At 37.2% G+C, this 24,636-nt stretch overlaps 1 protein-coding gene across 3 annotated transcripts in view; it reads left to right on the top strand.

The window, feature by feature from the left end:
* The first annotated feature begins 10,202 nt into the window (after positions 1-10,202).
* BCLAF1 (BCL2 associated transcription factor 1) overlaps positions 10,203-24,636 on the top strand; it is a 29,763-nt gene continuing 15,329 nt past the window's right edge. Inside the window, exons 1-6 of one of the 3 annotated variants that reach the window (XR_005985977.1) lie at positions 10,203-10,347; positions 17,125-17,226; positions 19,016-19,128; positions 19,839-20,750; positions 21,926-22,591; positions 22,743-22,912. Coding sequence is in view for 2 of the 3 variants with exons in the window: in XM_041743298.1 (XP_041599232.1) it covers positions 19,025-19,128; positions 19,839-20,750; positions 21,926-22,591; positions 22,743-22,912 (1,852 nt within the window). In the remaining variant the exon portion in view is untranslated. The remainder of the gene's footprint in view (positions 10,348-17,124; positions 17,227-19,015; positions 19,129-19,838; positions 20,751-21,925; positions 22,592-22,742; positions 22,913-24,636) is intronic. The other 2 variants (XM_041743298.1, XM_041743297.1) reach the window with 2 other exon arrangements.

Genomic DNA, 24,636 nt, shown 5'->3' with positions numbered 1-24,636 from the left:
TCCCCATACAAGTATACTGACAGCTCTGAATTCTACTCATGGATCCGGAGGCCTGTGTGTCCTTGAAATTAATCCATGGGCTCTATGACTTGAAGGAGCCACAACATCGCTGAGGACGCTGAATCACTGCTTAAGGAAATATCTATTAACCTGTCCTAATTGCCTTAAAATTGAGAAAAAGCTTCTACTGCATATGAGCCATGATGTATTTCAGAGTCATTTGTTACTACAGCCTAGCCTATACTCCCTAGTATATTTGTCAATCATGATATTGTTACTTTCTTCATTTTGTCCTTCAACATATGCTTTTGAGTAAAATTTCGACTTACCTTTGTGTTAAATTCCACATATGTTTCTGCTATTATGGAGCATCTGTCTCATTTCACTAACAACTAACTCACAAACTTAATATGTATTAAAGACATATGGAGACTAAATTATATTTTTTCTGTGACTTTTACTTGATTTTTTTCCCTTCAGTCTTCAATTTTATACACCAGATGGTTGCCAGCTGGATCCCTATGCATAACTTTCAAATGACCAATAATGATAAATATATGTATGGCTCCTGCTCCTGAATGATTTTTAAGCATGTTAATGGACTTATTTTCAAACAATGAGCATCTCATTGTGGGGGCAACAGATCATCTCATATGCGGTTGCCAGAAATATCTCCCTGAAATCTCCATGAAATACCTCCTTAGACATTCTGTGTTTAGGCAAAGCTACTGGATAGGTTTGTGTTGGCAGAAATTAACCTAGCTACAGTATAACATTAAACTTTTTTTTTTTTCTTTGTCATGGACATAAAAACATGTCTCACCTGTCTCCTTATTTAACCCCTACCCCTTACCCTTGAGAGTGTTCATTGAACTTGGGGTTCCTATCCTCTTGTGGGAGTGCATGTTTGAAATCCACAGCAGTTCCTTTGTTTGGGTCTCCTTCCACCACCCTGGGCTAGCTTTCCCACAAGCTGCCTCGGTGGCCCAGGTGCTTTCTGTCCTGGAGGCCCCTGGACCTGCCCCTGTCTTATTTGATCTAGGCCTACAAGCCGCAGAGACCTCCCTCTAAGTCAAACACAAGAAAAGGTCAAGTCTATGATTTTACAATCTTTTCTAAAATTGAATTTAAAAATGAGTCAGTAGTGTTAACTTTTAACCTAACTAAACAGATTCCACTGTGACAAAATGAATTTTCTTTTTATTTTTTTATATTTTTATATTTTTTTATTTTTTATTTTTTATTTTTTTGACAAAATGAATTTTAAAAATAATTGTCTTGCAAAAGATCAAGCAATTTTTAGGCCTATCTATCATGGCTGGTTGGAATTCAGGATATAAGATCCTTTTAAAAGATTTATTTATTTGCTTTTTGGAGAGTGGGGAGGGGCAGAGGAGGAGGGAGAGAGAGAATCTTGAGCAGACTCCCCACTGAGCAGGAAGCCTAATGCAGAGCTCCATGCAGGGCTCAATCTCAGGACTCTGAGATCATGATCTGAACTGAAATCAAGAGTGGATCACTTACCTGACTGCGCCACCCAGGTGTCCCTATAAATTCCTCTTAAATGGAAGCAAACAATTTAACATGTTTTCTCACTGAACTACAGTATTTTCCTTCATTGCTCAAGAGAAGATTCATGTAGGAAAACAGAAGACTGTAGGGCAACCAGGAAAAAAAAAAAGAAACAAACTTAAAAATTCTTTCTGGAAGCAAATATCTCCCTCCCAGTAATTTAGAATTAGATTTATTAAAGAACATGATTTAGTAACAGGCATTTTGTACTTCTTTGTTGGAGCTTTGACATGATTTATAAGTACCACATACAAAAAACATCTTTGCTTAGTTCTTAACTCTTCAAGATCTTCTATAATTTAAATAAAATTAAGTAATCTAAATTTTAAAGTTCATTTTAAAAGTAATGCTTAAAAAAAAAAATAAAAGTAATGCTTATTGTAGAAATTTTATTAAATGCAGAAAAGCAAAGGGAAAAAATTGTTTAAAAATAACCTATAATGTCGCCAACCCAAGTAGAAATATGGTATTTTGAGGTTAATTCCTGTAGTCTATTTTTAAACAAATACACATAATTTTTAAGATTTTTATTGATTTACTTATTCATGAAAGACACACAGAGACAGAGGCAGAGACATAGGCAGAGGGAGAAGCAGGCTCCATGCAGGGAGCCCGATATGGGACTCGATCCTGGGACTCCAGGATCATGCCCTGGGCTGAAGGCAGATGCTCAATCGCTGAGCCACCCAGGCATCCCACATAACTTTTTTTAACAAGATTTTTTTTTTTTAAGGATTTTTTTTTCCTTTCTTTTCTTTTTCTTTCTTTTCTTTCTTTCTTTCTTTCTTTCTTTCTTTCTTTCTTTCTTTCTTCTTCTTTAGCAATTCTTGCTAGGATTAACAGATAAAAAAGACAACCTTGTCTTCTTGAAGTTTTCCAAAGAAGCTTTTTTTTTTCTTTTTTAAAGGTTTTATTTATTTAATCGAGAGAGAGATAGAGACACAGGCAGAGGGAGAAGCAGGCTCCATGCAGGGAGCCTGATGTGGGACTCGATCCGGGGTCTCCAGGATCACACCCTGGGCTGTAGGCGGCGCTAAACCGTTGAGCCACCCGGGCTGCCCCCAAAGAAGCTTTGTTTTTATTGTATTCTCTTTGTAATTTTTGATGTAGGACAAAAAGGGTTCAAAGCTGACAGCCAATAAATAATTCTTGAGAAGATGATTTTATTAAAGCATGGGGACAGGACCTCTGCACAGGAAGAGTTGCACTGGGGTCATGAGGGGTGGCCTCTTTATATACACTCTCAAGGTAGGAGGGGGTTAGGGATAGCGTAAATCTCTAATTTTTGGAAGCAACGTTTGCAGGACCTTGAGGATGTTAGCTATTGTTGGGAAAAAGTCATTTACTACTGTGTAATAAAACCTGAGTCATGAGACCCTTCAGAGAATATACATATGCTTGGGGGATGATTGCCAACACGTATCTTGTGGGGTTTAGAGATAAAGGAAATTTCTTTTTTTTTTAATTGGAGTTCAATTTGCCAACGTATAGCATAAAGGAAATTTCTAAAGCAATTTTTATATGTTAAAGAAGATTTACAGGATCCTGGGGATTGGGCTAAGATTGCCTTTTGCCTTTAGCAAAGTTTTAACACCGAGGCAGTTGAGTCCCTAGAGGAATGTCACTCTGCTTGTTTTAATGACTTGTCAATGGGCTGTAGGGAATAAGGAAATTTAACAGTTTCTCTTCTGCTTTTGTTTCCCACATCAATTTTCACAGGGATGAAGCCCATATTATTTTTGCTCTGAAGTTCAGTGATTATTTTCCTCTAGGTGCTGAGCAGCCATAAAACCTTTGCTGTTTTAGAGTTGGGCTCCTCTCTGCTTCATTTTATTAATCAGGATGTTGATGTTGTAGAGTACAGGGCTAAATAAACATGATGAAAACCTCTATCTAAAAACTAGCAAATACTGACCTTGCTTTTAGAAGACAGGCCATTTTCAAAAACGAAATGATAAGTGAGCATATAATATTAAACAAGGGAAAAATCCAGGCCTCTTTGGCTCAACCCATCTTTCTCCTAAACTACTCAAATATAGGGACAAAGAACAGGCTAGCTTTCTGAAAGGTTAGAGCTTCTTAGTAATTTGGAAGACATCTATTTGTACTGCTTCTAAGCATAATTGCTCACAAAATATTTCCCCAAAGTGCTTTTGACTTAATCTCAAACACATCGGATTCCTGGGTGGCGCAGCGGTTTAACAACCGCCTTCAGCCCAGAGCGTGGTCCAGGAGATCCAGGATCAAGTCCCGTCCTGCGTCAGGCTCCCTGCATGAGCCTGCTTCTCCTCTACCTGTGTCTCTCATGGATAAAGAAATAAAATCTTAAAAAATAAATAAATAAAGACCTTGTTTGAGTTTTCAAAAAAAAAAAAAAATCTCCAACACATCCACAAGAATGGAGTTTACAATCTCCCACTCCAATGTTGCAAATTCTCAGCCAAAAAGTAGTAGAAAGGACACAGACTTTGAGTTAAACTTAACTTTGAGTTAAAATGCTGGCTCTTCAATTTGTTAGCTATTGGATGAATTTTTAATCCTGAAAAAGTTCTGTTTCCTCATAAATAAAATGGAGTGCTAATACATTTCTTGGAGCGTTGTTTGTGAATATTGAACATTAATTACTATCACAGTTTGTGGTGCATAGTACTTTATACATGTTTTCCATTTCCACCAACCCATCCTCAATCCTTAATGCCAAGAATAAGTCTATTTGCTATTCAAATTGATCCCTTTTCACTTTTTTAGAGAAGCAAAGAAAGCTAGCTACCTAGCCAGATTTCTTCAAATATTTTTAAGTAACTTCCCCAATTGTATCTTTGGCTTAAGAGTTTTTCTCTCTCTCTTTCTCTCTCTCCCTCTTCTTTTTAGTCATTTCCATAGGATCGGTTTTCTTACTTTTGTAGCTTTTTATTTTGTTTTGTTTTTAAGTCCTTTACCATTTCCAGGGTATAGAACGAGTTGATTTCTGGTTACTCTATTTTAACTTATTCACTTGTGGCTTTGTTTCCACAATTCATGCAGTTTTTCAAAAACTTGCTCCTTAAAAAAAAAAAAAAAAACTTGCTCCTTTCACATTTTCTTCTTTAGATAGCATTTAGTAAAGAATTATGAATTCTTAGAAGGTTTTTTATATATATATTTTTAAATATTTTATTTATTCATCACACACACACACACACACACACACATACACACACAGGCAGAGACACAGGCAGAGGGAGAAACAGGCTTCATGCAGGAAGCATGACGCGGGACTCAATTCCCAGTCTCCAAGATCACACCCTGGGCTGAAGGCAGCGCTAAACTGCTGAGCCACCCGGGCTGCCTGGTTCTTTATATTTTAACTTACGTAGAAAACTTGTTCTGAATCAAAGAAATATATAAATTGAAATAAACTCATGACAAATTTGTGAGGAGTATGTTTCATCTGTAATTGCTATAGTTATATGAACACTAAAAATTTAACTTTATGATATAATCAAATACCATACTACATTACTTTTATGATGCATATTTTTGCATATTTTAACAACCCAAACTGAGATGTATACAATAACTGATGAACACTATTAATGAGCAGGATTTTTTTCTTTCTTACTGGTACTAAAATAATAGTGCATCTTACAGCTGGTTTTTCAGCTTTGATAAAAATGCTAATAAACATTTTTTTTTTTACAAACAAAGCATAGTATTTTGTTCCTAAGGTAAACAAGAGCTGTTGAATATAAGACTTTATTAGAAAATAAAGTGTTTAAGGGAGGGACGTCTGGGTGGGTGGTTCAGTGGTTGAGTGCCTGCCTTTGAGTCAGGGCATGATTCTGGGGTCCCTGGATTGAGTCCTGCATCAGGCTCCTTGGAGGGAGTCTGCTTCTCCCTCTGCCTATGTCTCTGCCTCTCTCTGTCTCTCATGAATAAATAAATAAAATCTTAAAAAATAGTTAAGGGAAGGCCTTGTCCTTTCCATGAAAAAAAAAAAAAAGAAAAAAATTTCATGCTGTATTGAGATCAGTTGCAAAGTGATTATAGATTTATATTCTCATTATAAAATTTTTCACTAGTTCATTGTAAAAGAAAATCTGAATGCATTTTCTTTATAATGACTAAAGGATGGAGAGTAAAATTGTTGGGTCTCTAATAATGCTTATAGCACATCTATGGTAAATGGATTCAAGGTAAAATCATTTTACTAACGTATACTGGAAGGCACAAGTCATTTGCAAAGATAGCTAGAATTTTGTTCATGATGTGACTTTATTTCAGGACTCCCAGAAACTTAAATACTTGACTAAGATTTGTCCCCTTCCCACATATTTGGTCTTTAAATCCTTTCAGTTTCATGAAGCAAGAGTCAGGCATTTCTCTAAATTGATCATGACTAAATGTTTGGAGGCACACAGAAGGTTCAGTTGTGGCACCGATCATTTAATCCCTATCTTGATTAAAAATGGGATTAACAAACTGAAATATGGCATCACAGTTCATCAAGCTGACTTTATCTACTTTTCAAAATTCAATCATTTTTGACATTAACACAATTGTTGGGGATCCCTGGGATCAAGTCCCACGTCGGGCTCCCGGCATGGAGCCTGCTTCTTGCTCTGCCTGTGCCTCTGCCTCTCTCTCTCTCTCTCTCTCTCTATGTCTATCATAAATAATAAATAAATAAATAAATAAATAAATCTTAAAAAGAAAAAAGAAAATGTTTAACACAATTGTTTTTCTCTGGAAAGTTGACGTGCTTATGCTTTCTGTGCAGGTAATTCATATGTTTATTTTTATTTTTTAAAGATTTTATTTATTTATTCATGAGAGACAGAGAGAGAGAGAGAGAGAGAGATAGGCAGAGGGAGAAGCAGGTTACCTGCAGGGAGGCTGCTGTGGGACTTGATCCCAGGATTCTGGGATCACAACCTGAGCCAAAGGCAGATGCTCAACCACAGAGCCACCTAGGTGCCCCTCAAGTGCCCTCCGTTTAATGCCCATCACCCAATTATCCCTGTCACCTACTTCCCCTCCAGCAACCTTGTTTATTTCCTAGAGTTCAGCATCTCTCATGGTTCGCCTCCCTCTCTATTTTCATCTTATTTTATTTTTCCTTCCCTTCCCCTATTTTAACTGTTCATGTAGGTAAATACTGCTGTGGAAACAAGGTGGTTTTTAGAGCCAGATAGATCTTTGATAAAATCTGAATTCCCCACTTAACAGGCATGTGACTTTTGGCAAGATACTCTACCTCTCTAAGCTTCAATTTCCTGTTAAAATTAGGACTATATACTGAATATTACAGTTTTGCTTTAATGTAACATACGTGTTCATAAAAATCACTGTGCTATGCAAAATCACAAGACAAATACCATAAGATTTGTGGAAAAATAGGATTGGGATATGACACTCAAAAATTTAATCAGTTACACATGAAAAAAAAAGGAATCTAATAAAAATAGGAGTGAAGATGGCTAAGAAATACAGAAGTACTATAATTAGTATAGTATTTTATCTTAAAATTACCTAAAGTTTACTTGTGGAAGTGGGTGTCAGGAAGCTTATTTTGAAGTGGTAGGAGAGTTTCTAAAATCAAAGGGACTGTTGTAACATGAGAAGTAGATGGGCACAAATTGAAGTAGCTGGTAGATCTATGAAGTGCTTCTGTCAGTATGCCTACCTGGCTCAGTTCAGGTGGGCGTAGTTACTATATTCTCTCAGTGTTTCCTGCAGGCAAAATTGCACATAAGGATATTTTGTCCTTTGTCTTTTTTTTTTACCTCACACACTTGAAGCACTTGTCTCTCCTCATGTGGTAGTCAGCCTCCAAGATGGTCCCCAATTATCTCTACCTGCTGGTATTCACACCTTTGTGTATTCTCCTTCCACACTGTACCAGGGGTTGGTCCATGTGAAATACAGCAGAGTGATGGTGTGTCACTTCTGAGATTAGGTTATAATACACTGCAGCTTCTGTCTTGGGCTAGTCCTTGCTTGGATCATTTATTCTGGGTGGGCACCATCTATCACGTAAGGGGACACTGGGCATCCCATGGAGAAGTCCATGTGACAAGGAATTGAGGTCTCCTGCCAACAACCCTGAGTGATCTTGGAGTGAATCCACAGACTTCAGATGACCGCAGTCTCACCTGATAGATTAACTGCAACCTTATGAGAGACCTTAAGCCAGTACCATCCAGATGACCTCTCCCATATTCTTGACCCACAGGCACTGTGAAAAAAATAAATGTTTTAAGCTACTAGATGTTGGGGTCATTTGTTATGCAGCAACAGATAACCAGTACACTTGATTTCACTTATTTCCTATTTCACCAACTGTTCTTTTTTCCTTTTTAAAAGATTTATTTTAGACAGAGAGAGATGAGTGGGAGAGGCAGAGAAAACCCTAAGTTTAGCATAGAGCCTGGTTCCATGACCCTGAGATCACGACCTAAGCTGAAACCAAGAGTCTATTGCTCAACTGACTGCTACCCAGGTATCCCATCACTAGTTGTTTTTTCTCCTCCTCCTCTTTTAACAAATTTCTCATGTTGGGATTCTTTAGGGTTCAGTCCCAGGACATCTCTTATCTCTCTACATCTTTTATCCTGTGATTTTAAGTATCATTTTATATTTCATCTCCAAGCTAGAACATTCCTTTGAATTGCAAACCCACATGCTTAACTCCATACCTTGCCTCTTTACTTTCATGTTTCACACACATCTCATACCTAACATATTGAAAATGGGGTGCCTGGGTGGCTCAGTCAGTTAAGCATCTGGCTTCTTGGTTTGGCTTACATCGTTACCTCAGGGTCAAGAGATCAAGCCCTGCTTCTGGCTCTACAAGGTGTCTGCTTGAGATTCTCTCCCTTTCCTTCTCCCTCTGCCCCTCACCTTGCTCCTGTGCATGGTCTCTCTCTAAATAAATAACTCTTAAAAAAATGGAATCCCTGATTTCCTTTCTATTTCCCAACCTATTCATTCTTCCCTTTCCTATCATTCTCTTCCATCTTCCCAATTATTAAAACATGCCAAAATCCACCCAGTTAATCAAAGCCATAACCTAGGCAGCAACACTATTTCCTCCTTCTCTAAACTCTTAACATCCCTCAGGAAGACCTATCAATCTCATTTCTAAAATATATTTACAATTCTTTTTCTCACCACAATCATCATTACATCACTTAAACTATTAAAAGAACATCCTAACTGATCTCGCTGCCCAATGTCAACTATTTCTCACACAGCAACTTAAAAATCTTTTTCAAATCGATGTCATACGTATGATTAAAACCTTTAAACAACTTTCTACTCCCCATACATGCAGAGCAGTCGTGCTGTACTGAGCTATCAATGGTTAGGGTTTTTTTCTTTTAATATATAGCTCATCCATTCAACAAATACTTACTGAGCACTTACTGAATGCTTGGGACTTACCAGTGTACCACATAGACCAAAGATTACTACTTCCATATTCAGATGGTGGTGGTAGTGGTGGTGGGGTGAGGGGCAGGCTGCACAGTGAGAGAAAACTGAGATTTTATCCCATGCAAATGAGGTATCTTTTCCTAGTTGAGCTGGTAAATCATACTGTGAGGAGAGAATGCCCTGAGCCCAACGTTACATTCACAACTGGGGCCCAACACTGGCTTTTAACGGACACAAGACTGGTTGCTAATTACAACTTTGAGAGCCTTTAAGGTAGTTTATGTCCCCAAACATCAAAGTAATAAGGGTTTTAGGCCCTTAGGAAGAAAGTGCAGCCCAGATAAGTATTAATAGAGAATGCAGTACGGCTCTTATTTGAAATTGTCCAAATCAAACGCGGTTCGCCTATTTATAATCTGACTTACATTTCTGGCGGACCAAGCTATACTGGGCTGTTTCTCGGCCGGCACAAACGATCATTGTGCTTCGTATTCTGCATTATTTTTACGCCGGTGCCAACGCTCCGAGGCGCCTAAGTGGCGATGCTCTCTAGCAGCGCGGCGATGAAAGCGGCACCACCCTCTGACGCAAAGCCGGACAGTCAGACAGCCCGAGCCGAGGAACGCGGCGGCGCAAGCTCCGTTAGGGGTAGCGGAGTTGGTCTGACGCCACTCTGGAAAGGGACTTAGCTCATGGCCATTTTTCTACCACAGAAGTGCGTTCGGCACATTTCATAGCAAAGCGAAAGCGACACTTGCAGTTAAGACGTCTGAGAAGAAACTCGGCGCTCACTGGCCACCGGGGACTCGGTGTGCGTTCACACACAGCCCGCTAGCCTCCCCGTCTTTTTCCTCCGCGTGAGACTGGGTTTTTGTTCCGGTCTGAGGCAGCGCCACAGAAAGAACAGACCAAACAAGCAAAAAGTGGGATCGACAGAGAGGTCCAAAGCACACCCTCAAAGAGAGTCAAGACTCCCGCAAATTCCACCATGTGGCCAGCAAGACCTCACCGCCTAACAAAACACCCCGCCCACTGCCTACCGTCACCCGGGGTGAGGCGGCAGCTCAAGGCCGGAGGGCGGAGCCGCCAGGTCCTCGCGCGAGACCAGCCACGCGACTTCCCAGAAAGCCTCAGGCAAACATCTTAATAGCTAGGGAGCCGGTTCAGAGCGGAAGGGTGGGCGGGGCTAGCCCAGATATTTAGCGGCACTGGCAGCCACGCCCCAAATCGGAAGTGACGGAGACGAGCTAGCGCGTCGAAGATAGCTCTATGGTTTTCCTCCCGTTCTTGAGTCGGGAAATGGCCGCTGTGTAGTTACAACGGAGATAAGTCCCGGGAACCGTGCTTTCCGCGTTTCAGGTAGGCCCCGTGCTTCATTCAAATCACTCAAAGCGCAGTAAATGCCGACGACGAGTGAATATTTTTGAATCTTTTGTGGGGAGTGAGGCGTTGGCGGCTACAGGAGGACCGACGAGACGCTTCGCCGTTATTTATGCGTTTCTCCATCAGATCCCCTCAGGTTTTCGAGGCTTTACTGGTCGAAAAGGTGGGGGGTGGTGTGAGTAGTGAGAAAGATGCGCGCGCGCGCGGTTACGAACCTGGCTCTAAACCCAGAGACCGCGCGGCCTTCCCGTGCGCGTGCGCATATCTCCCTCTTCCACCCTTCCCCCATTTCCTCGGCCCGGACCCTTGCGCGCGCCCGGCTGAAATCTCCCGGCGCACGCGCGCTTCCCCCTTTTCTCCGCCTACGGCTCCTGAGACCGCTGGAGGTGCTGCTTGTGTTCGCTTCTCATTGGCTGGTAGCGCCACCTTTCTTCCAGGTTTTGGGGCTTTGGTAAAACAACTGTGACCTGCAGCAAAGTGCGCTGGGTAGGTTGACCCATTTTCGCGTCGTCTTTAAACTCCTTTTTCCCCGCCTTCACTCTACCCGTTTTTTTACGCCTCGCTTTTTTTTGTTTCTGTCTTAGCAACATGTTTTGCGGTCTCTCGTCTCTGACACCGGTGTCCGCCCCCGGCCCTCGTTGTCGCGGGACAGTTTTCTCCGAGGTGGTTAATGCCGGATCCCCCGGCAGCCCACTCTCTTTTGAAGCGAACGTGCGCACTCTTGACCCTTCAAGAGTTGGTGCCTAGTTACCATTTCCCAGCGTGGGGAGCAGGCCTCAGCTGGTGGATGGAAGAGTGGCCCTTTCTCCCCACCCCCCGGGCCAGGACCGCGGACCCTAAAGGCGGTTCTCCAGTAGTACGAGCGACACCGTCACCTTTCGCCATGTGATGCAGGTCTTTATAACGAGTCAGAAATACTGCAACCATGATGGGTAGTCAGCTGGGGTAATGGGTAGTGGGGAGTTGAAGTTAGGGATTTTGCCCTCGTTTTAAGTCCATAACTTGGCCTTCTTCACGTTTAAGATTCACCTTATTACAATCAAGTAGCAGTATTGGCAACTAATATTGCCGATATTAGTTGGCAAAATTTTCTACGTCAATTTTTTTTTTAACGTTTTAGATTGAAAAAAATTATGACTAAAGTTGAAGGCAGATTTGACTAAAACTGATGTAAAGAGATTACTTTAGATAGACACATCTTTTTGCAGCAGCGCCTTTTAATTTTTCTTGGGTATTAAAGATCAAAATTCCTTAATCGTGTAAATTCTCATTCCGGTTGGACCCTCTAGTTGGAATAGTTGGGCTACTGTTTAGACAAAAGAAATCAACGTAAAACCGCTACAACTTTATTTCCATTTTTATGTTTTATGTGATTCTAGCCAATTCAAAAGAAGTAATTTTATGAGAAGGATTATGTATCTAAAATAACTCACGGTGAAAAACCCAAAGTTTATGTACTGATGGCTTATAGTCATCTTGTTTTATGGATACCATGTTTTCACTGTAACATGGTGATAAACATTGGAATCCCCTTTCAGAATTAAAATGATAGCATAGGAGATTTTTTTTAGCTAGAGCTGATTCTTGTAAGAACAATAGTATTTTAGGACTCGGAGACAGATCTCTAAAAACTATTTGATAGGCTCAAGTCTGGTTGAATTAATTGAATTCAGCTAGCTGTATTAGATTTAACTGTGTGATGAGAAAACTGGTAGAAATAGGTAAAAGTCTTTTCAAGTTATACATAGAGCTTTGGATTGTGAGTTTCCAGAAACTACATTCAAAATCCTTAGTTGAACACTAGCTGAATTATCCTGTGTAATTTATAGTGATTTATTAATCAACAAAGAAGTGGATAAAGGGACTCAAGAAGCCCAATAGATCTTTGGGTAGCAAGTATAAAAGATAGGTTCGACTTTTAGGTTATGAATTTGTTCCATTTTCACATCCAGCTTCTTAGACAGTTGATCATTAGTGTTATCTCAGAATCTTAAGCTTAATGTTTTGTTTCCAGGACTGAAAAAAAAATTACAGACATTAAGGTAGTAATAATTCTAGCCTATATTTGTGTAATATGTTGTGGAGTTTTCAAACTTGGTCCAGTATTTGCTGTTTTTTTTTTTTTTTTTAAAGCAAGATGACAAGTTGGACAAAGAAAAACTTGTGACTAAATGTATCTTTTTTCACAAACTTCTAATTATGGAAATTTTCAAGCACAAAAGTAGAGAAAATAGTAAACTCCCATACTCCTCTCACCTAGGTTTAGTAATTGTTAGCATTTACCAATTTTATTATTATTTATGTACTTTTTTGAGAGGATATTAAAGCAAAATTCCAGCCATTTTATTATGCATTTATAATGCTGATTAATGTTATATCAAAAAATATTAAGAGTATTCTTTAAAAGAACTATTTGAAGCAAAATCAGTAGATAACCTTCAGGAGAAACCATTATAAACCGGTTACCAATAATGATAGCTGATTTTTTTTTTTTTTTTGAAGATTCCATTTATTTATGAGAGACACACACAGAGAAAGGCAGAGATACAGGCAGAGAGAGAAGCAGGCTCCATGCAGGTAGCCGGATGACTCCAGAATCACCCTGCGGAAGGCAGATGCTCAAGCTCAACCTCTGAGCCACCCAGGCCTCCCCTGATAGCTGATGTTTGAGTGTATTCTGTGTGTCAAATGTTACACTGTTTACATTCATTAGTTTATGAAACCTTAAACTTGTGAGTGAGTACCATTATTGTTAGCCTTATTTTATACCTTTTATACCTGTGGAAATTGAAGCTGAAAGAGATTAAGGTAACTTTTCTAGTATTGAGCATCTAGTTAATGTCAAGTTAGGATTTTCAAGATTTTATTTATTCACGAGAGAGACAGAGGGAGAAGCAGGCTCCTCGCAGGGAGCTGGATGTGAGACTTAATCCCCGGACTTGGGGTCAGCTCTGAGCTGAAGGCAGGCAGATGCTTAACCGTCTCGTCCTGAACCTAGTTTATTGTAATAATAATAGTTTTAGGATTAAAGATATGAATAGCAATACTTTGTTTACAGAAATTTGGAAGCCAAACTCCTGAATTTACTAAAATGAAAACTTAACTCAAGTAGCTTGATAGAGTAATCTAAAGGACCCCTTTCAGGGGGGTTTCAGCTTGAGTATTTTGTTGAACTCAATTGTCTGCTCTTTTTTCATCACTTGTGTTCTAGTTGATCATAATGTATTATTTCATAAAAGATAGACTTTGTTAAGGTATTTAAGAACTTTATTTATAAAAGCCTGATTTATTCTCTTATATTCCTCACTGGTTGATGAATCAGTTGTATAAAAATACATAAGGCAATTTATTCCCTCTCTTTTTTTACAGTCTGTTAGTAAGTGATCTTAGTTGTAATAAAGGGAAGATTGATTTGGCATTTTGAATTCTATATATAGGTTATGGCCACATCAAGCACCTGTCAGGATATTGGAGAGAGTGCAAGAGTTGGAATCAGGAGATCTGGGTCAAATTCTGGATTAACCGATTATACTCTATGACCATGGGCAACCTAGAAAGGCAAAGAAATCTTGTTTACCCTCCTAAACTTGCACATCACCATAGGTGTTTAAGCTCAAAACTGAGAATTAAGGAGCACGTTGAATTTTTCCCGTCATTCTCTCTGCTCCACACCAACCTATGAGCAAGTACTGTTGACAACTATTCCAAACCCAGATTCTGACTTTGCCTTTTTTTCCCAACTTTATTGCCACCACCTTTTCCAAGTAACCATTATATTGAATTTCACCTTCTAATTAGTCTCCTTGTTCTCTCTGTATTGCTCATGCTGTTCACAGTAGCCATTTTAAATGTAAATCTGATGGTGTGACTTTTCCTAATTGCAGAGCCTTCCCATTGCAGTTAGAATAAAATCCAATCTGGCCTGCTTTCTAGATGCAGTTTGATCTGGTCTTTTCCTACCTCTTCCACCTTATCTCATACCTTCCCCATGATCAGAGTGTGTTAATTATCTTAGTGGTCTTTCTGTCCTGAATTTACCAAGTTTGTGTCTTCTGCCTAGAATGCTCTTGTTTCTGTGTAACTTTGCAGTGTTCCTTGTCTTTAGCTTTAATGTTCTTTTTTTTTTTTTTTTTTTTTTTTAAAGAAAGCAGATAAATTGAAGTAGACATTTTAACTGTTGTTGGAAGGACCATATCAATGAGCCCCTAATAGATAGGAGGATGAGATGTTGTTAAACTTTTTTTTTTTTTTTAATTTTTATTTATTTATGATAGTCATACAGAGAGAGAGAGAGAGAGAGAGAGAGAGGCAGAGACACAGGCAGAGGGAGAAGCAGGCTCCATGCACCGGGAGCCCGATGTGGGATTCGATCCCGGGTCTCCAGGATCGCGCCCTGGGCCAAAGGCAGGCGCCAAACCGCTGCGCCACCCAGGGATCCCTAGCTTTAATGTTCTTAAAGAGGGCCCAATAACCCACCTTTGTGGTCCTCTCCACTTCTTAATACATCAGCTAGTAGGTTTTTTTTTTTTAAATTTTCCTCCCTTTAACATAAGCTCCGAGAGAGTAGGAAATTTAATGTCTCACTTGAAGTACAGTATTTCCAGTGCTACAATAATAATGCCTAGCATGTAATAGGCACCTTGTAAATTAAGATGAATTCTGAAAACTTCGAATTCTTGTCATTTGAGAGACGAGTTAACGTGTAGTTTATGAGAATTAGATGATTTTATTTAGCACGTGGTTGGTATTCAGATGTTTTTTTGCGATGAATTGTTGATTTCTGTTCCTCTTTAGTTGGTTTTTGGAGAACAGGCACTTCTTCCATACTCCCATTTCCTGTAAAACCTAGCATAGTGCTTTGTACATAGACTTTAATTTAAAAAAATGTTAGCTGAACTGATTATGGTTTTTGTACTCTTAAATATTGTTACTAAATGTTTATATTTTGCATTAAATATGCATCATACTTCACATATCTTGGAGTTCTTTTATGGATACTTGAATATATTTATAGGTTGGAACAAGAATGCTTATCTACTAGTATAACAGCCTACAGCCCCTCCTGCCTTTGTTATTTCTAGTGTATATTTTCTCGGAATTTCAAAAGTCATGATCTGGCATAAAGAGGGATTTGGCAGTTGGTTTTCCTTCAGATATGTAGAAATTAAAATTAGCCTTCTCGAATTGTTTAGAGGGGAAGTATTAGTTAAAATGAGCCTTGTATCACTTCCAGGAGTGAATCAGTATAGTATTGGACTTCTAGGTCCAGAATAAAGTTTCATAACAAGCATCAGTTTAGATGATTAGTTTCTCTCTGCCTCCTTGGGGGGATTTGATATTTTTAAAACTAAACATGCATACACTTTAGAAATCCTTTTGTTTCTATATCTATGGTCTTTTGTTTTTTATTTATTTATTTATTTATTTATTTAATTTTTTTTGTCTTTTGTTTTTATTTTTTATTTTAGTATGTTTCCCCTAAGTATTAGTTCTTATTCTTCCTAATTTGAACTTCAAATCTTTTTATCTCCTCAACTGTAGGGCCATTGGTATATAGGGGAACAATGTTCTTGATTCACCAGTTTAATCTTAACGTTTCTTTTGTATTTCCAATTTTGTTGCATTTTTTTTATTGGATCTTTGGTAAGATCCACAGATTTTCATATTTATACGTATTTTTTTCATTTAAAGTGGTCTGTGAATTCCTTGTTAGGCATGTTTTAATCTTCTATTTAGTTTCTGCTGTTAGGCATGTTTTAATCTTCTATTTAGTTTCTGCTCTCCTAGTGTTTTTTGACTGTTCTTTGCATGTAATTGGTAATCACTGATTGTTACTTTGAGGCTAATAACCTTTATTGATAAATTTTGTGCAAAATTTAAATTTATTTGCATTGTAATAGTAAATTAGGAAGACTGTTGGTTTTCATTAGGTATTTTGATTTATAGGCTTTTGTTGGAATGTCTACATGTATCAAAATGATTTTAGGCACAGAGCTCACTGTGATAGCTCTTAATAAGAATCCTAAAGACCAGTTTCAGATGAAACTGAACTGTACAAAGGAAGTGGCCAAGAGAGAATAAAGAATAAGATAAGTAGCAAAGCCTTAAAGATAAATTCATACTTTAGCTAAGGTATAATTGTAGCATTATGAATAATTACTAGTAGATGACATGTTTTGATATTCCAAGAATACCGTATTTGGCATTATATTAGCCACTTGAAAATTTTCTGATAGGGTAGCAGCATAAGTTGTTTTCTAAAGTCCAAATTGCTAAAATGAGAATTCAAGTATTTAAATTAAAAAATAAAATGCTGGGATCCCTGGGTGGCGCAGCGGTTTGGTGCCTGCCTTTGGCCCAGGGCGCGATCCTGGAGACCCGGGATCGAATCCCACGTCGGGCTCCCGGTGCATGGAGCCTGCTTCTCCCTCTGCCTGTGTCTCTGCCTCTCTCTATCTCTCTGTGACTATCATAAATAAATAAAAATTTAAAAAAATATTAAAAAAAAAGAAAAGAAAAAAAATAAAATGCTGTCAGCTTCATGGTGCACTTCTACATTCTGATAAAAGCAAAAAAAATTTCTTAAGCTTTTATGGTTAAAAGTTTTATTTCCTAAAACAGGTTCCCTTTCCCTGAAATCATTAGTACCTTTATTAAGAGTTTACTTCAGTGCTAACTATAATTCATTATTGTGAACAGTGGATATTTACCATAAATCAAACTCATATATGTGTATTTTTTTATCTTTGCTAGGAATTTGAATTGAGTTTAAGTTCTCAGAACATTTTCTCCAGGAAGAATTTTACAGTATCTCAAAGACTTCACTTGACTGCTTATTCCTGCATAAAACCCAAGGTAAATAGCATTCATTTTTCTACTTTTCAGTTTTGGTTTATTTGAGAAAATGTGACTACTTAATTCATGAATTTGAGTGATTGAAAGTTGTAAGTTTGAAGCTTTTTAACAAATTTTTATTATTATTTTTTTTGCATTTTGGTGGTTTATATTAAATAAGCTAGATTTAGAAGTTTTAGGAAAAAGATTCTTTTCTCTCCTGCTTCTCTGTTTTGTGTCTCCTTCCACTTTTATAAACACATCAACTTAGATGCAGGACAATAACTTCTCTCTCTTTATGCATATAAGAGGAATTCTGTAACTTAGCTTTTTTAACACCCTTAAATCGCTATTAAGGTAATTAAAGTTGATTGTATTACATGTATCAACTCGTTTAGTCTTCACTACAACTCTCAGGAAGATACTGTCTTTATATATTATTTACGAGAAGACAGAGCTGATGTTTGTCTTTATGAGGGTAGTTTTATTTTGAAATGTGAAACCTTAAATTTGTCATTTATGGTTTTGATGAAATATGTATGGACATTGTGTTGCTTCTGTAATTGAGCTCAATTGTAGTACTTTTAAGTACTATTTTCATAATATGGAGCAGTGCTTAGGTAGGTAAAAATAAAAGCTTTCAAAAATATTTGGTTGTAGGAGAAATTGTTTCTGTGGCAGTTAACAGGATATTAGAAGTTCATTAAGCCCATTTTTATGGAAGTAGCTTATTTTGGTAATAAGTTAGTGGAAATTTGGAAATAGTTACAGCAGAAATAAACGTAGGGAGGCGCATATAGGTTTTCTAAATTATTTAGTCCTGTTAATGATTTTTGTACCCAGTGAGGTTTAATTATTGCTCTAGATATTAAGTAGTGTTGAGAAAAGTTTGAATATTGGCACCCAACTTTTTTTTTCTTGTACTTCCAGTATCTTTCTTGCAGTAATCTTTCTTGTTTGTTTTTTATCCTTTTACTTCTACTTACCCAAAAGCTACAGGATGAACTAGCATTGTTCACATAAGGCCTTTTTTTTTTTTTAAACATACGTTCATTTTTTTGTGTGTGTGATCATGCAGTGTTGTATACGTGGAGTGGTTAATTTAGCCCCATTTTAAGGCCATAAACATTTAGGATGATAGTCTGCTAGGTTTACTATTATTATTTTTAGTATTATGCCACTTGTATTTTCTTTGTTTCAGGTTCCTTATCTGATATTATTGCTCTGCTATTTTTTTTTTTTTTTTTTTATCTTTTTTACAGGAGAGGTAGGCATTTATATTGGGCATGGAATAACATCTAACATACTACTGTAGTCTTAGATTGCTCTTTCTGGCTTCTGCAGCTGCTGCCTTTTTGAATTGAGGTACATAGATAGTATAGTCTGTAGAAATCTTCTATCTGCAATATACAGTACCTGTCATGCAGGTGAAGATAAATAGTTAGGGATAATTGTCTTAGTGTTCATTTGAAAATGGTGATAAGTAATATCCTTTAAGAAACTTAAGTCTTGGGGATCCCTGGGTGGCGCAGTGGTTTGGTGCCTGCCTTTGGCCCAGGGCACGATCCTGGAGACCCGGGATCGAATCCCACGTCAGGCTCCCGGTGCATAGAGCCTGCTTCTCCCTCTGCCTGTGTCTCTGCCTCTCTCTCTCTCTGTGTGACTATCATAAATTTAAAAAAAAAAAAAATTAAAATTAAAAAAAAAAAGAAACTTAAGTCTCGTAAAATGTAGTTTTACAACATATATATACGGATGTGAAACGTCTTTCATTGAATTGTAATTTTTTACTTTTGCTCTCATTAACTAGGAGAAAGAAATGGGTCGCTCCAATTCTAGATCACATTCTTCAAGATCAAAGTCTAGATCACAGTCTAGTTCTCGATCAAGATCAAGATCGCATTCTAGGAAGAAGAGATACAGGTGAATTACTGTGCTTTTAATCAGCTAATGATTGATTATAGAGTGCTTACTATATTTAGCTACAATCCTAAACTCAGTATATTTTGTCAGCCTTGTGAAGTGGATATATTCTTGCCTTCATTTTAGAGTTGGGGAAATTGAGAATTGTTCAAGTTGCAAGTTAGTAAATGTCAGAGCTTAAGTTTGAGTTCAGTTAATGTGACTTCAGATCTCAGATTCTTACCATACTGTGCTTTTGTATAGTGAATTTCTTTGAATTTATGTTGAGATAACTTGGATAGTGAGAATAATATGACTGTAAACTATCTTTGCATATTATTTCAGTTTCTCATTGTTTCTGATGTCTCAGTATGTATGCTTTTAGCCAGTAGTATTTCATTAATGAATATTCTTCTATGCCGTTAAATATTCTTTTACTCTGCTACTTTAAGTGCCTTTATAACTTTATTAATTTGTTAGTATGTCCTGTTGGATATTTTCCCGTTTTCTATGCCTTTGTTCCTAAGGCCTTTACTTTATTCTCTCAATATTTATCTCAGAAGTGAGACTTTTAAAACAGTAAACTTTACTTTTATATAAATGAGAGGTTTTGTTTTTCAAATGTACACTTTTGATTTTGACTGTTGACCTGTTAAATTCAACCAGGAGTATTTAGGAGGATAGAATGGAATAGTTTATTTTTCTTGTATTGATATTTATTTCATTTTTAGTTCTAGGTCTCGTTCCAGGACATATTCAAGATCTCGTAGTAGAGATCGTATTTATTCTAGAGATTATCGCCGAGATTACAGAAATAATAGAGGAATGAGACGACCTTATGGGTACAGAGGAAGGGGCAGAGGGTATTATCAAGGAGGAGGAGGTAGATATCATCGAGGTGGTTATAGACCTGTCTGGAATAGAAGACACTCTAGGAGTCCTAGACGAGGTCGTTCACGTTCCAGGAGTCCAAAAAGAAGATCCGTTTCTTCTCAAAGATCCCGAAGCAGATCTCGCCGGTCATATAGATCTTCTAGGTCTCCAAGATCATCCTCTTCTCGTTCTTCATCCCCATATAGCAAATCTCCTGTCTCTAAAAGACGAGGGTCTCAGGAAAAACAAACCAAAAAAGCTGAAGGGGAGCCCCAAGAAGAGAGTCCTTTGAAAAGTAAATCACAGGAGGAGCCGAAAGATACATTTGAACATGACCCGTCTGAATCTATTGATGAGTTTAACAAATCATCAGCCACATCTGGTGATATTTGGCCTGGCCTTTCAGCTTATGATAATAGTCCCAGATCACCTCATAGTCCTTCACCGATTGCTACACCACCTAGTCAGAGTTCATCTTGCTCTGATGCCCCCATGCTCAGTACAGTCCACTCTGCAAAAAACACCCCCTCTCAGCATTCACATTCCATTCAGCATAGTCCTGAAAGGTCTGGGTCTGGTTCTGTTGGAAATGGATCTAGTCGGTACAGTCCTTCTCAGAATAGTCCAATTCATCATATCCCTTCACGAAGAAGCCCTGCAAAGACAATCACACCACAGAATGCTCCAAGAGATGACGCTAGGGGACGTTCTTCATTTTATCCTGATGGTGGAGATCAGGAATCTGCAAAGACAGGAAAATTCTTAAAAAGGTAAGCACTAAAATATTTAGATAATAATACTAATACTCTTAATTTTGAATTCTCTTTCGATTTTTAAGACTTAACATTGCACTATGATGTGTATTAGCTGTTACTCAAGACTTTATAATTCTAAGTTGTTTATACTGTATTTGGTTAACTTTGCAAATTAAGTGTTTTAATAGAAGCTAATTTGTATTTTTCTTTTTAATTTTACTCTCAGCCAAGAATTATTGTAGACAAGAAATTGAGTAGCATAAAGAATAACTGATGGTAAACTTGTTGTAAGAACTTGCAGAGATAAATTTTGTATTAGCACTGAAAGCTTGTTTCCTTCATCATTATAATGTATCTTACGTAAATAATGTAGTTATAGTGCATGTTCTTGTGTGGTATTATACATGCAGCTGCCAATTATTAAGAAATATGACTATAAAAAGATAATGGTGTTTCTTATTCTAGTAACATTTGAAACATACTTTGTTTAAATTCTGATTTCAAAAAAAAAAAAAAAAATTCTGATTTCAAGCATTGCTAGAATTGCCAAAAAACTCAGTGAAAATTTGGTTCTAATGTAGTTTGACTCTGAGAAAATAGAACAGGTAGGCAAATATTTATGGGGTAGTGCTGTACAAACTACATTTAAATTTCTTGTTGAACTGATAAAGTATTCAGTATTCCCAGAAACCATTTTCTGCAGCAGAGTATATATGAAATATTTTGTGATTCAGAGTATTAAATAATATTAATTTAAAGTCACTTGTGAACTATTTTTGGTAGATGAATATAATAGTCTGAAATTTTGAGTATAATTATAAGTAGAATTCTGATAGAGAAATATGTTGCTTTTGGGTTTTCTTTAGCCTTAAAAATTAAACTGTTGCAGGTTATAGAAGTTCTGGATAATTGGATTTGTTAGTGCAGAATTGTGACCTAGGACTAGAAAAGGTTTTTGAGAAAGGGTTTAGTATGTAAATGTATTTAAAAATTCAGTACATAAGTGCTGTATGGATGCTTTTGATGTTTTTTAAAAGTGGAATCTGAAGAAAATACTTTTCAGTAGAGTTTTTTTTTTTTTTTTTTTCTCTATTACTGGCTCTACTGTATTGGGCAGCACATATAAGTATGCAAGTGATCCACAGTGAATGCAATCCAGAGTTACCATTCTCTTCTCTGCTTATTCACAGGTTCACAGATGAAGAGTCTAGAGTATTCCTGCTTGATAGGGGTAATACCAGGGATAAAGAGGCTCCAAAGGAGAAAGGATCAGAGAAAGGGAGGGCAGAGGGAGAATGGGAAGATCAGGAAGCACTAGATTACTTTAGTGATAAAGAGTCTGGAAAACAAAAGTTTAACGATTCAGAAGGGGATGACACAGAGGAGACAGAGGATTATAGACAGTTCAGAAAGTCAGTCCTTGCAGATCAGGGTAAAAATTTTGCTACTACATCTCACCGGAATACTGAGGAGGAAGGACCCAAGTACAAGTCCAAAGTTTCACTGAAAGGCAATAGAGAAAGTGACGGATTTAGAGAAGAAAAAAATTATAAACTTAAAGAGACTGGCTACGTAGTGGAAAGGCCTAGCACTGCAAAAGATAAGCACAAGGAAGACGACAAAAATTCTGAGAGAATAACAGTAAAGAAAGAAACTCAATCACCTGAGCAGGTAAAGTCTGAAAAGCTCAAAGACCTCTTTGATTACAGTCCCCCTCTACACAAGAATCTGGATGCACGAGAAAAGTCTACCTTCCGAGAGGAGAGCCCACTTAGGATCAAAATGATAGCCAGTGATTCGCATCGTCCGGAAGTTAAACTCAAAATGGCACCTGTTCCTCTTGATGATTCTAACAGGTAATTCCACACTGATGCCCAGGAAATAATCTGTGTGGTTTACTTAATATCCTAGTTAATTATCTTACTTTCTGAACATACTCCCATTTCATATTCAAACCAATGGTATATTTTGTTTGTTATGTGTGTGTTTGTTACCGATATGCTCCAGACCTGCTTCCTTGACTAAAGACAGGCTACTTGCTAGTACACTTGTCCATTCTGTCAAGAAGGAACAAGAATTCCGATCCATCTTTGACCACATTAAGTTGCCACAGGCCAGCAAAAGCACTTCAGAGTCTTTTATTCAACACATTGTGTCCTTGGTTCATCATGTAAAAGGTATGTTTACTATTGTGAATGAAATTTTTCTTGCAAATGAAAATGAATAGGTACTTTTAATAAGGTACTCTAGGGCTAGCAAGTACACATAGGGACCATTAGAAATTTGGAGAAATAGTTTCATGAAAGAGCCATCAGTCTTGCTGACATTAAGACCCATGGAGATATTTAATAAAAAGTGATTGAAATACCAGGTAGAGTTGAAACACACTCTAAAAATGTATATAATGAGAAAATTGATATTTACTTATTTAATGAGGAGTCTTTGAAATGTGTCGTTGTACCTGAAGGGCAGAATGCTTACAGATGTTTTCTCATTGCATGAATATGCCATATAATGCACTCTTGCATAAATTTATAATAAAGTGAGGCTGTATTATTACTGAGTACTATTAAGAACTTCTTTTCCATTTTTAAAGACACCTGAAACCAGCAGAAAAGCAGTATTGATTTTGTCTGTATTTTTGTTACTTAATTTGTTGCAATACTTAGTTTTTTTAAATGATAAATTGGAGAAGAGTTTATTGGAATTCTATAAGGAAAAAAGTTCAAGAAATTTAATATGTTAGATGAGTAGTGATTATATGAATAGTTACTAATTAGGATAATAATGACAATTCGTTAGTCTTGAAGATAAGGGTGTTCATTTCAGCTAAAGTAATGATCCTCTGCTTTCACCAGTATGTAAATCAAAGTTACTAGTAATTGTCAAAGGTTTTAGGGTATGACTTTTTGGGCAATTAGGTTGTTTTGTTTTTGTTACTTTCTTTTTGTGTTTAAAAGGCAGCTTACTGTGAAGTAGGTTCTTACCCAGGAAGCTCTGTGGTTGTTGGTCTTAAATGCCATTTTTTAAAGTTTCTTTTTGTGTGAGAACAACTCATTATAATAGCTGAAACCTGTCACTAGTCAATTCTTTTGTACAGTTGATGTTTCAAAATAGTGAATAGTTAATGCATTTCTTTTTGACTGTAATTATTTAAACATGGTAACAAGAGTTTTGTTATTTGGCTATAACTAGGTTTGTGAACCAGTTTATGACCATATTATTGTGGTACATAAAATACGAAACCTTAACATTTTTTTCTTTTTTTACCTTTTTTGACCTGTCTCCACATTTTACAATTTATTGCTGAATTTTGAGATCAGGTTTTGATAAAATTTTTTCTTTTCCTTTTTCATTTTCTTTTTCTTTTTTTTTTTTTTTTTTTAAAAGAACTGTAGTTATGTTTCATTATTGGTATTGTTGCAACCGATCTGAACAGCTCTTTCTTAATTTAGAGCTGAAAATGCCCAGTGATGTTTTCTTTTTCATTGTAACTAGGTCCTGGAATATGTTTTGAAATGGCAAAATCCATGTTTCAAAGTAAAATAGCTGTTGAAAGATACAGGCAAAGTTGAATCTTCTGTCTTCCTGGCAAAAATGGCATAAAAACTGAGTTGCTAGCTCAAATTCCTGGGTTTCATGGAATTATGATTGAGGCACTACCCTTGTAGTGGCCGTTTCAAGTTTTAATGATTGGTTATGAGACATGTGCTGGATATTGGGCGGTAAGTTGACACAGATGTATGTTGACCTGTTAAGCAGATAGCTTGCTTCGTAATGTAACATTTCATGACTTTATACGTCTTTCTATTTTACATTTACAGCATATTTTGAATGACTTAAAAACTAGTGTTGATATTACTGATTTTAAAATTTAAAAGAAGGACAAGAGAATAATAGC

Source organism: Vulpes lagopus, chromosome 2 (assembly GCF_018345385.1).
Source record: "Vulpes lagopus strain Blue_001 chromosome 2, ASM1834538v1, whole genome shotgun sequence".
In the NCBI taxonomy this organism is placed as follows: Eukaryota; Metazoa; Chordata; class Mammalia; order Carnivora; family Canidae; genus Vulpes; species Vulpes lagopus.
The sequence above is the reverse complement of the archived record's forward strand: the minus strand, read 5'-3'. Positions and strand labels throughout refer to the sequence as shown.